The 15,412-nt window shown below is 42.1% G+C and overlaps 1 protein-coding gene across 4 annotated transcripts in view; it reads right to left on the bottom strand.

Annotated features, from left to right (window-relative positions):
- Positions 1-15,412, bottom strand: part of LOC122556264 (nipped-B-like protein) — a 536,293-nt gene that overhangs the window by 86,283 nt on the left and 434,598 nt on the right. For all 4 annotated transcript variants that reach the window (XM_043702895.1, XM_043702901.1, XM_043702914.1 and 1 more), the window contains 2 exons: positions 13,304-13,397; positions 3,351-3,505 (listed from right to left, as the gene is read on the bottom strand). In XM_043702895.1, coding sequence (XP_043558830.1) covers positions 3,351-3,505; positions 13,304-13,397 — 249 coding nt within the window. The remainder of the gene's footprint in view (positions 1-3,350; positions 3,506-13,303; positions 13,398-15,412) is intronic.

Below are 15,412 nucleotides of genomic sequence, written 5' to 3'. Positions count from 1 at the left end.
ACCTCCTTCGTCACCTTCTCAAAGAATTCAATAATGTTTGTGAGGCACGACCTGCCCTTCACAAAACTATGCTGACTATCCTTGATCACATTATTCCTATCCAGATGTTCATAAATCCTATCCCTTACAATTCTCTCTAAGACTTTGCCCAGAAGTGAGACTCACCGGCCTATAGTTACTAGGGTTATCCCTACTCCCCTTCAGATTAACATCTGAATTTTAAAATTCTCACCCTTGTTTTCAAATTCCTCTCTGGCCTTGCCCCACCCAATGTCTGCAATCTCCTCTGGTCACAATCTCTGAAGGTATGTGTTCCTTTAATCTTGGATTCTTGAACATCCCAGATTTCCATTATTCTGGCAATGAAGAATTTGGCTCGAGCTAAGGAACAAATATGTTGTGGCCCACAGTCCACCAATTTGTGAAAATTATATACAGGATCAAATCTACAGGAAAATTACAGAGGGATCCCAACATTGAAGATTAGTTATAATTGGGGCATTTACTTGGATACAGATATCGTAAGAGGACAAGGGGCAAATGTTTCTAGATTGTGTTTTGGAGCATTTCCTACAGCATGTACCCAGTCCAACAAAGAAAAATTAACTGAGATAAACCCAGAAGATCTGACAGCATCCATGGTGTGAGAAACAGAGTCAACATTTCAAGTACAATCAGATTCTTCCAAACTGTTAACTTTGTTTCTCTCTCTACAGCATTTTGCTTTTAGTTAAGGAAGAATGCATTGTTGGATGTTGTTCTTGAGGCAAGCCAGGTGGATCAGGCATCAGTGAGAGAACATCTAAAATACAGTGATCACTGAATTGCAATTAGGATGATGGTGAAGAATGACAACAGACAGAGTAAGATCAATCAATTGGTAGAAAGTGATCTCAATGGGTCAAGAACTGGGTCAGTTAGACTGGAATGAAATGTCAACAGGAAAAACTTTAACTTAGCAATATAGTATGTTCAAAATGAGATGGTTTGGGTACATTCTCTCAAAAGGAAAAATGAATCCTGAGTTCTCTGGATGATGTTAAAACAAGGTACAAGGCTAGGCCACTTGGACCTTCAAACCCACTCGCCCATCCACTAAGATCACAAATCTGATCTGATCCCTAGAGTCAACTTTAAAATTCCAGCATATTGCTGATAATCTTTCATTCCCTTGCTAATCATGAATCAACCTACATGTGCCTTAAAAATACTTAAATATTCCACATCTATTGACTTTTGAGAAAATGAATTCTAAAGACTCCCAACCCACAGAGAAACAACATTTCTTTATCTTTTAAATGGGTGCTCCCTTATCTCTAAACTATAGCCCCGAGATCCAGATTGTCTCACAAGAGGAAATATCCTTTCCACATCCATGCAGGCAACTCCCCTCAGGATCTTGTGTCTTTCTATTAAGTCACTTCTGACTCTTCTGCACTGCAGTGGATACAGGTTTAGCCTGTCTAACCTTTCCTCACAAGACAATTCTCTCACTCCAGGTATTAATCTAGTAAACCTGTCTGAAGTGCTTCTAACACATTAACATCCTTTAAGCACGGTGACCATTATTGTACATGGTACCCCACTGCTGTCTCACCAAGGCCATGTATATCTCGAAGCAGACCTCTCCAAGTTTGATTTCAATTCCTCTCACAATACACCATTACATTCTACTAGCTTTCATGAAATCTTGCAAAGTAATGACAAAAGGTATTAGGATAAAGAAGAAAATATTTGGTCATGACAGCACGTTAAGTAGAAAGACAATTGAGAACTAAGAGGAAAATAGACATTTAAGCTAGGAAGTGAAAAAGCAAACAAGAGAAGCAAAGAGGAATTATGACAAAAGACTGAGGTCAGCAGACAGTGAAATCTCCAAGTCGCCAATGACAATGCCACACAAAGAACACAGAGCAAAGAACAGTACAGCACATGAGCAGGCCCTTCAGCCCATCAAGGCTACACCGACATGATGCCTTTCTAAACTAAAAACCTTTGGCTTCTACGCTGTGCATATCCCTCGAACCAATGTCTATTCATACAACAGAATTGAGAGGAAAGTTCTGGCCTATGGAATAAAAGGGAAAGTAGGAACACGAATGCAAAACTGGCTGAGTGATAGGAAACAGAGTAATGGTCAATGGATATTTTTCAGATTTCATTGATGACAGAACAGGTGCAGAGAGCAATAAATAAACCATAAAATAACCTGGGCTTAATTAACAGGGGCATAGAGCACAAGCACAAGGAGGTAATACAGAACAAGTTTACAAAATACATGGTAGACCTCAGCTGAAGTAATGCAGACACTTCTCTATGCCACACTACAGGAAGGATGGAAATGCATTGGAGAGAATGCAGAACAGATTATAAAGAATAGTTCCAGGGATAAGGAAATTCAGTAATGAGGGTAGATTGGTGAGGTTAGGACAGTTCTCCTTGGAGAAGAGGCGAACAGGAGATCTGATAGAGGTTCTCAAAATTATGAGGGGTCTGGACAGATAGGGAGAACCACTTGTAAAAGTATCAAGTACAAAAAAGCACTTGAAGTGATTTGTAACGGGAGCAAATGTGATTTAAAGAAAAGAATTTTCGCACAGCAAGCACTTCAGGTATGGAAATGTACTGCCTGAAGTGTATTGCAAGTAGGTTGAATTGAATGGAAAAGGCATTATTAAATAGAAGCAATATGCAATACGATGGATTGAATAGCCGCCTTCTCCGCTGTGTTGGCCATGCCTTCAAGTATCTGAAGCCCAAGTTCTAAAGCTTGAATAAAACATTGCAATACTGTAAGGAGGGAGTCTGGAAATAAACTGCCTGGGACAGTAGTTGAGGCAGCAAACCTAGCAATCTTTAACAATTACCTGATGGACACTTTGAATTGTCATAACATTCAAGGCTATGGGCCTAGTGTAGAAACTTGGATAATGTAGGTAGTCATATATTTTTGGTGGTACAAACTCAATGAGCTAAAGGGCCTCTTCTGTACTGTAAGGTTTAAGGAGCAAAAAACAGTTGCTGGGAATGGACACTTGAGACTGAAACCTGTGCTTTGATTAATCTTAAAAGATCTTTGCAATTTTTGCTAAATAAACTTAAAAATCACACGACACCAGGTTATAGTCTAACAGGTTTAATTGGAAGCACTAGCTTTTGGAGCGCTGCCCCATCAGGTGGTTGTGAATGTCACTCCGAAAGCTAGTGCTTCCAATTAAACCTGTTGGACTATAACCTGGTGTTGTGAGATTTTTAACTTTGTACACCCCAGTCCAACACTGGCATCTCCAAATCATGCTTGCTAAATAAGCATTTATAATGAAGAACAAAGATTAATTTCCAATTACTACCTTAGTGTTGCCTTTAAACTCCTCCTGATCAAAGTCAAAGTTACGGCACAATGCACCAACAGTAAAAAGGGAGCGAAGAAGGGCAGGTTTATTGCCAACGAGAGCAGTGTTGCTGGAATCCTCCTGGTGTTGCGCCTTCAATTTTGTTAGAGCACCTGTCACGTGAGTAAACACAATTTTATTAAATTTAAGGGCAATCGATTTCATGCTTTGATATTTAAAATTTGTACATATCATAATAGGATAAGGGCCACTAGTTTGGAGGACATCAGTTTGTACCATCCTACCACTGGATGCTTGGATCCAAATAACTTTGGTAGAGAGTGTTTCCAGGGTAATGCGTTAAAAGGTTCTCTAGTCAGAATCCTTTTATTCTAAGAAAATTAATTAATTAATGGAGTGTGGATATCATTGGCATGGTCAGCATGGTGAGTGGCTCTGTGGTTAGCACTGCTGCCTCACAGCACCAGGGACCCAGGTTTGATTCCCACCTCAGGCCACTGTCAGTGTGGAGTTTGCACATTCTCCCTGTGTTTTCCTGGGTATCCTTCGGGTGCTCCGGTTTCCTCCCACAATCCAAAGATGTGCAAGTCAGGTGAATTGGCCATGCTAAATTGTCCACAGTGTTAGGTGTATTAGTCAGGGGTAAATATAGGGTAGGGGAATGGGTGGGTTACTCTTCGGAGGGTGGACTAGTTGGGCCAAAAGGACCTGTTTCCACATAGTAAGGAATCTAATGTTTAATACCCACAAGTTGTGCACCTGGCGAGCAGGGGCAGTTGTGACACTGCCAGGCCACTCTTGACGATGGATACTGCAATCCCAGACCCAGATTAGTTTGTCACCTCACCACATCTCCTAATTGGTGTTCAATATGGAATATAGGAACAGGAGGCAGGCCAGGCAGCTCGTCGAGCCTGCCCTGCCATTCAATAAGATCATGGCTGACTGAACACATCAGATCTATTTTGGTCAGTTATCTCCGTAATTCTGAACAGAAATCTATCAATCTCTACCTTAAACATACTCAAACACTGAGCCTTTACAGCCCAATGTGGCAAAGATCTCCGAAGGTTTACAACTTCAAAACAAAACAAACTTTCATCTCAGACCCAAGTGACATCCTCTTATTTTTAAAAAGGTGTTTCTCCCACCAAACAGACCATTTCCATCTCATTAACCATTTTCTAAGTTTCAATGAGATGACATCACACTCTTTGAAATGAGACAATACAGGCCCAGTTTTCCCAATCTTTCTTTATAGGAGTCCTGCAATTCCTGGGACAAGGCTGTTGAATGAGTTTTGCACTCCGTCTACAGCAATAACATTCCTCTGATAAAGAGACTAAAACTGCATACGATACGACTGAAGCAAGACTTCACTACTCCTATACTCAAAACCCTCCAGTTATAAAGGCCAACATTCCACAAATCTAGGAGAAAGTGAGGACTGCAGATGCTGGAGATCAGAGTTTAAAAATGTGTTGCTGGAAAAGCGCAACAGGTCAGGCAGCATCAAAGGAACAGAAGAATCGACGTTTCGGGCATAAGCCCTTCTAAGTCTTCCTAATCGCTCGCTGCACCTGCATGTTAACCCTCAGTGACTGATCGACAATTACACCAATGTCCCATTCTACATCTTTACTTTCCAATCTCACAATTTCAGAAATACTCTGCACATCTGTTTCTTCTATTAAAGTGGACAACCTCACATTTTCGCAGGTTATATTCCATCTGCCATGTTCTTGTGCACTCACTAAGCCTTTTCAAATGAAGCCACTTTACATTTTCCTCAACACACATTCCCACTTAGCTTTTTATCATCTGCAAATGTGGAAATAATATATTTGGTTCCATATTCACATAGTGAATAGCTATGGCTCAAGTACTGAGCATGTGGTACCGCACTAGTCACAGCCTACCAGCATGAGAATGCTTATTGTCTGTCGGCCAATCATCCATCCATGCCAGTACATTTGTCTTGGTCAAACCAGCTTCTTGTGAGGATTATCAAAAACTGAAAACTCTGAAAATCTAAGTATACTACGTCCATTGGATTTCCTTTTATCAAATTTGTTTGTAACTTCTTGGAAGAGACCATACCTAGAGTCAGAGACAACTTGAGTTTGTAGAAAGCTCAGGGAATCTGATGGTAATGTAGGAATTTGGTATAGAAGGGAAGAAGTGCTTCTAACTTAATCTTTTGGTTCAGAGTTTGTACAGTCTTCCTCCAGAATAAATTGAAACCCGGGGGGGGGCGAGGGAGAAATGCAAGCACAAAAAGTGACATCACAGGAAAATTGTATGTTCATTGGTTGGTGACAGCTGCTAATTTGATTATCTATTTTAGGTTACTTATGGATTGAAAGAAATATTGGAACAAATGGAAAAAATATTTACAGGTCACAAACTAAAAGACCAGTGGGAAGTCTTGAAAAATGCAATTAAGACCTAACTAAGTAAAATAGAGATGCAAGGTCCAGACAATGTATTGTATCTGCATGATGTGGGGGCTGGTGGCTCATGACAACCATATGTGAAGCAAGTGTTGGTTACTTGAGGAACTCTGCTTCAGAACTGATGAGCTGCAATCTGAGTTTCAGACATTGCAACACAGAGGGGCAGAGGGTTACTCGGGCACTGTTTCAGGAGGCAGTCACACCCCTTAGATTGATTACCTCTAATTCAGTCAGTGGTCAGGAACGGGGCATGTGACTATAAGCAAGGCAGATACAGGCATCGAGGAGGTAGTGCTGAAGGAGCGTCAGCTATTGAGCTTGTCGCTTCCTACTTGGATCAGAGTAAGGATGAGCAAACGGACCACAGCACAGTGGTACAGAGGACCATTCAAGGGGTGGGAAACAAAAGATATGTAATTGTAATTTGGGATAGTATAGTCAGGGGAATGGATACTGTTTTCTATGGCCAGGATTGAGAGCCCTGAAGGCTGTGTTGCTTGCCTGGTGCCCGGGTTCAGGATTTCTCATCTGGGCTGCAGAGGACCTTGGAGTGGAAGGGGTAAGAATCAGTTGTCCTGGTTCACATAAGTACCAATGATATATTTAGAAACAGGTTCTGCTGAGGGAATATGAGTAGCTAGGGGATAACTTTAAAACAGATCCAGAAAGGCAATAATCTCCAGATGACTACCTGAGCCGTGAGTGAATTGACACAGGGTCATCAAAATTAAAGAGATAAACACATGGCTCAAAGATTAGTGTGGGATAAATGAGTTCGAATTCATGGGCCAATGGCACTTGTACTGGGGAAGGAGGGAGCTGCTCCACTGGGAAGGGCTCCACTTCAATTAATCTACGACCAGGGTACTGGTGAATTGCATAACGAGTTCTGCAGAAAGAGTTTTAAACTAAGTAGTCGGGCATGCGTTCAGCTGCACAGAAAAAGTTATGGGGAGGGATGTCAGCAGATGATGCAGAGCTGGGCTGAGGAGTGGCAGATGGAGTTCAACCCTGCCAAGTGTGAGGTTGTCCATTTTGGAAAGACAAATAAGAATGCGGAATACAGGGTTAACGGTAGGGTCCTTAGTGAGGTGGAGGAACAGAGGGATCTTGGGGTCAATGTTCATTGGTCTTTGAAAGTTGCCACTCAGGTGGATAGAGCTTGTAAGAAGGCCTATGGTGTATTAGCGTTCATTAACAGAGAGATTGAATTCAAGAGTCGTGCAGCTGTACAGGACTTTGGTTAGACCACATTTGGAGTACTGTGTGCAGTTCTGGTCGCCTCACTTTAGGAAAGATGTGGAAGCTTTGGAGAGGGTGCAGAGAAGATTTACCAGGATGTTGCCTGGAATGGAGAATAGGTCGTACGAGGATAGGTTGAGAGTGCTAGGCCTTTTCTCATTGGAACGGCGAAGGATGAGGGGTGACTTGATAGAGGTTTATAAGATGATCAGAGGAATAGATAGAGTAGACAGTCAGAAACTTTTTCCCCGCGTACAAGAGGAGTGTTACAAGGGGACATAAATTTAAGGTGAAGGGTGGAAAGTATAGGGGAGATGTCAGGGGTAGGTTCTTTACCCAGAGAGTGGTGGGGGCATGGAATGCGCTGCCTGTGGGAGTGGTAGAGTCAGAATCTTTGGTGACCTTTAAGCGGCAATTGGATAGGTACATGGATGGGTGCTTAAGCTAGGACAAATGTTCGGCACAACATCGTGGGCCGAAGGGCCTGTTCTGTGCTGTATTGTTCTATGTTCTAAAGCTTTGAGAACAAGTAATAGGACAGAGAATATGGAAAGGCTCAGGAATTTAACTTCAGACACAGCAGATAAGGGGACAACTATGAGAAAGGGGAGCAGTCATAGACTCCATGCCAATCAGATAACCGAAATAAATCTAAGTTTTTTTGCCAGCATTTGGCCCATATTCCTCTCAACCCCTCTTACTCATGTACACATCCAGATGCCTTTTAAATGTAATTGTATCAGCCTCCACCACTGCCTCTGGCAGATTATTCCATACGTATACCACCGTCTTCGTGAAAAAGTTGTCCCTTAGGTCCATTAAATCTTTCCCTTCTCACCTCAAAGCTATGCCCTCTGGTTTTGGACTCAGCACCCCCCACGGAAAAGACAGTATCTATTCACCCTATCCATGCCCTTCTTGATTCTAAAAACCTCCATAAGGTCACCCCCTCAGCCTCCCAGACAATGTAGGACTCAGGATGTTGCACCTAAAGGCACAAAGTTTCTGAAATAATGTAAATAAGCGTATAGCACAGATTGAAATTAGCAGGTATGATGTTGTTGGTATCACAGGAGATGAAGCTGCAAAGGTATTAGGGTTGGGATGTAAATATCAAATCATACATGTTCTACTGAGCAAGGGTATTAGGGCTAGGAACCAAACAACTGATCGAAAGAACAGGCAGATGAGCAGAGGGGGCAGGGATTGGCTCATTCGAAAGAAATGAAATCGATAGCAACTGATACAGAGTTGGTAGGCTTGGAATCTGTGTAGATAGAGTTGAGGAACTGTAAAAGAAAAAGACAACACGATGGATGTTGTGCACAAGCCTTCTAGTGGTAGTCAGGAAGTGGGAGAGAAAATAAATCAGGAGACAGAAAAGGCATGTAAGAAAGGCACCAATCATGGGAGAGCTTCAAATGGACTGAGAAAAATCAGGCTAGTAGCACATCTCAAGAAAAGGAATTCATTGTATATCCACAAGATGATTTTTTGGAGCAGATTATGGTAGACCCCACTAGGGTACAGACAATTTTGGATTTGATAATGTGCAATAAGGGAGACTTGATTAGGGAATATGATTGAATTCGTCCTGCAGTTGGAAGGAGGTAAAGCTGGAATCAAATGTAGTGGTATTACAAATGAGTAAAGGTAATGACAAAGACATGAGGGAGAAGCTGGCCAAAGTTGATTTGGTGGGCAGCACGGAGGCACAGCAGTTCGCACTGCTGCCTCACAGCGCCAGAGACCCGGGTTTAATTCCCGCCTCAGGCGATTAACTGTGTGAAGTTTGCATGTTCTCCCCGTGTCTGCGAAGGTTACCTCCGGGTGCTCCGGTTTCCTCCCACAGTCCAAAGATGTGCAGGTCAGGTGAATTGGCCATGCTAAATTGCCCGTAGTGTTAGGTTAGGGGTATGGGTGGGTTGTGCTTTGGCGGGGCGGTGTGGACTTGTTGGGCCGAAGGGCCTGTTTCCACACTGTAAGTAATCTAATCTAAAATGGAAAGGGAGCCTAGCAGGTAAGACGGTGGAACAGCAATGGCAGGAGTTAATTCGGGAGGCACAGCAGAAATTAATTCCAAGGAAAATCAAACATACTAAACAGAGGACAAGACATCTAGGGCTGACAAGGGAAGTCAGTGACAACATAAAAGCAAAAGCACACAATGTGGTAAAGATTAGTGGAAAGCTACGGGACTGCAAAGCCTTTAAAACCCAGCAGAGGATAACTTAAAAAAAAAGTTATGGGATGGGTGGGTGGGGATGGGGCAGAGGGTGGTGGTGGTAGTAGAGAAAATATGAGGGCTCGCTAGTAATAAAAGATCACAAGATATATCTTTAACATATATAAGGCAAGAGAGAGACAAGAGTGTATATTGGGCCACTGGATATTGAGGCTGGAGAAGTAGCAAGAAAGAACAAAGAAATGTCAGAAGTACTGAATTGGTACTTTGCATCAGTCTTCACAGTGGAAGATGCCAGCTGCATTCCAGAAATTCAATTGAGTCAGAGGGCAGTGATGAAAGTAGTGGTCCTGGGAGGCTGAAAGGCTTGAAAGTGGATAGTGACCTAGACCAGATGGACTACACTCTATAATTCTGAAGGAGATAGCTGAGGAGATTGTGCAGGTATTCATTCAGCAGTCTCTGGGGTCATGGAAGGACCTAGGGTACTGGAAAATGACTCATGCAGCACACTAAGGAGGGAGTCAGAAGACTGGAAATTAAAAGCCAGTCTTGATGTCGGTCTTTGGTAAGATTAGAGAGTCCATTATTAAGAATGAGATTGCAGAGAACTTGGAAGTGTGAAGTAAAGTAGAACTGAGTCAGCACGGCTTCACGGGCAGAGTGTCATGCCTGACAAATCTGTTAGAATTCTCTGAGGAGATACTGAGCAAGTTAGACAAAGGAGAGCCAGTGGATGTGGTCTATCCGGATTTCTAAAAGGCTTTGACAAGGTGTTGCACAGGTGGCCGGGTAGGAGCACATGGTGTTGGGGCAAGATACTGACATGGATAGATGATTGGCTGACTGGCAGAAAGCAGAAAGTGGTGATAAGGAGGCCTTTTCCAGGATGACAGCCAGTGACTAATGGAGTTCCGTGTAGGGTCAGTATTGGGTCCGCAGCTGTTCACATTATACATTAAGGGACTGTAGGCTTGTTTGCAGATGACAGAAAAATAGGTGTAGGGACAGGTAGTATTGAGGAAGTAGGGAGGGTGCAGAAGGACTTGGACAGGATAGGAGAGTGGTCATACAAGTGGTAGACAGAATGCAAAGTGGCAAAGTGTGAGGTTATGCACTTTAGTACAAAGAGTAGAGGCAGACTATTTTTTAAATGAGAGAAGACTTCAGAAAAGTGAAGCAAAAAAAGTGTCTCTGGAGTCCTAGTTCAGGATTCTCTTGGGATAATATGCACATTCATTTGGCAGTTAGAAAGACAAATGCAATGGTAGTATTCATGTAAAGAGGACTAGGATACATGAGCAGGGATGTACTGCTGTGTATAAAAGCTTCTTGTCAGATTGCATTTGGAATATTGGGAGCAGTTTTAGATCCCATACCTATGGAAGGATGTGCTGGCATGGAAGGCAGAACAGGGGTTTAAAGGAATGATTCAAACGATGAAGAGCTGACCACGAGGAGCATTTGGGGACTCTGGGACTGTACTCGAAGTTTAAAAGGATGAGAGGGATCTCATTGAAACTTACAGAATACTGAGAGGCTGGCACAGAGTAGATGTTTCCACTGGTATCAGAGGGTAGGACCCAAGGGCACAGCCTCAGAGTGAAGGAATGACCCTTTACAACAGAGATGAGAAGGAACTTTTTCCAGCTAGAGGTTAGTGAATCTGTGGAACTCACTGGACTCAACCGTCCCCAAATTCTTCTCCCCTCATTTCTGTCTTAAATGAGCAAGCATTTATTTTTAAAGCAAAACTTTCTAGAGGAGTACTTACTCATCAACTGGTGTGGTGTGAGGCTGAGCAAGACAGAGGCAGGTGGTATTCGGGGATTTCCTTGCGCATGCTTGCCTTATGCCATGAGATTTCATGGAGTCCTATGGAAACTCTGTCCCAACAGCATACCTCTATGGTGCTATTGTTTGTCTTGCTGGTGTTACCATACATGATCAAGGATTGTGTGGTGTCTCTTATATGTTCTCCAAGAATGACCATGTCAGGCTAGGGTTCTGAGGAAGGGTCACTCAACCCCAAACATTAACTTTGATTTCTCTCCACAGATGCTGCCAGATCTGCTGAGCTTTTCTAGCAATTTGTGTTCTTACATCACGCTATTGCTTGACTAATCTGCAAGACAGTTCGCCCATTTTATTGGCCATTGTCAGATGCTGATAAGGTGGGATTTACAGGGATGAGTTTATCATTGCCACTTGTGGTTCTTAGATCAATATCTATTAGTCAATGTGGTTACAATTGCAGTAATTGAATTTTTAAAAAATTCACTTATGGATTACAGGCCTCATGGCTGGAGCAGCATTTTATTTCCTGTCCTTAAGAAGATGGTGGTGAGCTGCCTTCTTGAACTGCCTGCAGTCCATGTGCTGTAGGTAAACCCATGATCCCATGAACAAGGGAATTCCAGGATTTTGACACAATGACAACTGAAGGAACAGCGACATATTTCCAAGTCAGGATTGACAGTGATTTGGAGGGGTACTTGCAGATGGTAGTGCTGCCATCTGTCACGTTTGTCCTTCTAAATGGAAGTGGTTGTGGGTTTGAAAAGTGCTTTCTAAGGACCTTTGTTTAATTTCTGCAGTGCATCTTATAGATAGCGCACATTGCTGGTGGTGGAGGGGATAAATGTTTGTGGATATGAAGTCAGTCAAATGGCCTGCTTTGTCCTGGATTGTGTCAAGCGCGAATGTTGTTGGATCTGCACTCATCCAGTCAAGTGCGGAGTATTCCATCATACTGCTGTGTGCTTTGTAGATAATGGGCAAGTTTTGGGGAGTTAGGTGAGTTTACCACTGCATTGTTCCTAGCCTCTGACCCGATTCTGTGGCCAATCCACTTCTATAGCAAGTCTAGTCCAGTTTCTGGTCAATGGTAACCGAAGGATGATGCTCATGGTAATATCTTAAGGGGTGGTCATAAGATTGTCTCTTATTGGATATTGTCATTGCCTGGCTTTTGTGTGATGTGAATGCTACTTGTTACTTTACAGCACACGACTGAATATTATTCCTCTCACTGCATTTGAACATGAACTGCTTCAGTATCTGGTTGTCATGAATAGTGCTAAACATAACTGAAGATGGTTGAGCCTGGGACACTAAATTGAGGAACTTCTGCAGAGATGTCCTGGAGTTGAGATTACGGACCTCCAACAACCACAACCATTTTCCTTTGTGCTCGGTATAACTCCAATCAGTGGAGTGTTTCCCCCAATTCCCACTGACTAGTTTTGCTTGATGCCACACTCAGTCACATGTCAAAGGCAGTCACTCTTAGTTCACCCAATTCTGTTCTGAAGGGAGAGTTTGCCAGGCAATTTCAGAATGTATTAACAAGTCAATCATACTTCTTTGGATCTGCAGTCACACACAGGTCAGATTTCCTCAACTCAAGGACTATGACAATTAACAGCATATAAACATCATGAGACTAGCCTTTTAACTGCAGATTTATTAACTGATTGAAATTCCACCAGCAGCCTCAGTAAATTCTGAACCCATGTCCCCATGCGAGGGGGTGGGTTCAGAAGATGTTTCCATCTGTCGGGAGATCAGAACTGGGGGCCATAAGCATCAGACAAATGTAAATTTAACAGCAAGTGCAGAACAAAGTTCTTTGAAATGTCAAATTGACTATTCTTAGTAGGCGATGCGAGATACCAACAGAACAGGGAGAAATGAATAGGAAGATGTGTTGGAGAAATTAGATGATTAGAGTGAAAGGAATGAAGCAAGATCACCAGCATGCATCTTCAGCTCAATGTTGCCATGCCATAAACAGTATGTAGTACAAAGAACAAATGAGGCATTTCAAGGAAAGTTCAATAAGCACTAAGGAGAAAAGGTAGATTCATGGAAAAATTTAGTGTGATGCCTAAACATAGGCTATTTAATCCATCTATTTTCTGTCTATTTCTGTTGTGTAACTTACACAAGCAATTTAAACCGAATTAACAATGAAGAAGGATAGTACGTTGAACAGCTGGAATGGAAAATGGACAAATAAGTTGCAGCTGTCACTGTGAACACAGATTTGAGTAAGGGCTACTTACCATAATACCTATTGAAACAGGCCCACACAAATTTATAGTTGTGAGTTACTCTGTTGACTACAGCTCCCAGACAGCTCACACAGTGCTGAACAACCTGTCAGAAAACAAGATAAAACCCCATTAGGCACTGATGCCAAACAGAAAAAAAATCTCAACATTACGGACAATGGCAAACACTGCCCTGCCACTGTAATCCCTTGAATTTCAAATTTCTGTAAATGCTGCTTAGCATCCAAATTCAGAAAATTCATTTACCCCATGCTCAGATCATACCATTTTTCATCAACATCTGCTTTCTCTGCAACCTTGGATTCCAAGCTTAGGCATTGAAGAGGTGACTTGATTGAAACATACTGCTACGAAGCAGTAGGTTGAACTTTTTCTGTTAATTAAACCAAACACCCAGAAAAGCTTACTTCATAATCTGTTAAAATACGAATGACAGAAAACTCCCAAGTTCCACTATTCAAGAAAATATCAATTTATATTCTTACTCTAAAAGTGAAAACTAAACAAAAAGTCACAAATCTCAGACTCTCTTTCTCTTAATTGCTTATGCTCTGACTCTAACTCTATGACAATATGCTGTTTCAAAAAGGCATTTATTAAAATGATGTTAGTTTAATCTCAAAATCACAGTCTTTTGTCTTTTCCACTGTCTTCAATTTTCCTGCTGCTGATCACCCTGGGCTGTGGTCTTCCTTTTTACTGTGAGTATGTTTCACATGAAAAGGTACCTTTGCTAGTAAATGCTTTCTAATTTCTTTGAGAGCATGATTAGATGGGCAGTTTCTCTCTATGGCAGTTGCTTTCTGACCAATTTTCAAAATGTCTGCATTCTTATACCGCCAACGTCAGATTGTCTCATTGGTTCGATGTTGGCAAAACAAAAAAGCAAACTCAATTGGGTTTTAGCATCCTGGGGCATAAGTTAAACTGACTGGCTAAAGTCAAATTGTTGTCAAAGCAGCAACCAAAATTCAGATATAAATTTTACTGTCAAAGGTTACATATTTCAGTTTTCCAGTACACTCTGGGACTGCCATCTAGTCATACACACAGGTTACTGTAATCTGTCAGTTCAGAAAAGCACTCTCTCTCAAAGGTACAGTACACGTCTTTAACTTCATAAGCTCTCCCCCCTTGAGATAAAACTGAATCATAATGAGAAGATGGCTTTATTTGTTTTACTAATTCTTAATCCCATTACAATGAAATACATGTCATTAATCTGAGTTGTACTTTTCACATTAATTTCTGCAAACATATGTAACATTGGTATCAGTCAAATCTTATCTACACTTTTTCCTTTAAATCTGCAGTAACGCAAGTGCTATCACATTGCTTTGAGCCGCAACACACACAATTTGTAAATTAAAAGTCTGTAACATAAGAATTCAAGAAAATAGTGTCATAATAGTGGGCAGCACGGTGGCACAGTGGTTAGCACTGCTGCCTCACAGCGCCAGAGACCCGAGTTCAACTCCTGCCTCAGGCGACTGACTGTGTGGAGTTTGCACGTTCTCCCCGTGTCTGCGTGGGTTTCCTCCGGGTGCTCCGGTTTCCTCCCACAGTCCAAAGATGTGCAGGTCAGGTGAATTGGCCATGCTAAATTGCCCGTAGTGTTAGGTAAGGGGTAAATGTAGGGGTATGGGTGGGTTGCGCTTCGGTGGGTCGGTGTGGACTTGTTGGGCCGAAGGGCCTGTTTCCACACTGTAATGTAATGTCATGTAATCTAATCTAATCTTTGCCTTTAAATCTTACCAAGGACGTAAGAGGGTTGTGGTCTGTGTACACAACTGTCTCCGAAACACTGGTTGTCACATAAACACGAAAATGTTGCAAGACCAGTACCAAACTGAATAATTCTTTTTAGATGGTAGAGTATTTTCTCTGGTGGATATCGAGTTTCTTTGAAAAGTAGCTGATTGGCCGTTCAATTCCATCATCTTCTTGCAGCAGTAGAACTCTAACTCCTATATCGCTAGCATCGATTGCAACTTTGAAGGGTTTCGAAAAGATTTGGTGTAGCTAAAATTGGTGCAGTGGTTAATACGGCTTTTAAATTCTCAAAAGCCTCCTGGCATTGTTCTGTCCACCGGAATTTTG

This window comes from Chiloscyllium plagiosum, chromosome 2 (assembly GCF_004010195.1).
Source record: "Chiloscyllium plagiosum isolate BGI_BamShark_2017 chromosome 2, ASM401019v2, whole genome shotgun sequence".
NCBI classification, from domain to species: Eukaryota; Metazoa; Chordata; class Chondrichthyes; order Orectolobiformes; family Hemiscylliidae; genus Chiloscyllium; species Chiloscyllium plagiosum.
This window is presented reverse-complemented; position numbering and strand designations above follow the sequence as displayed.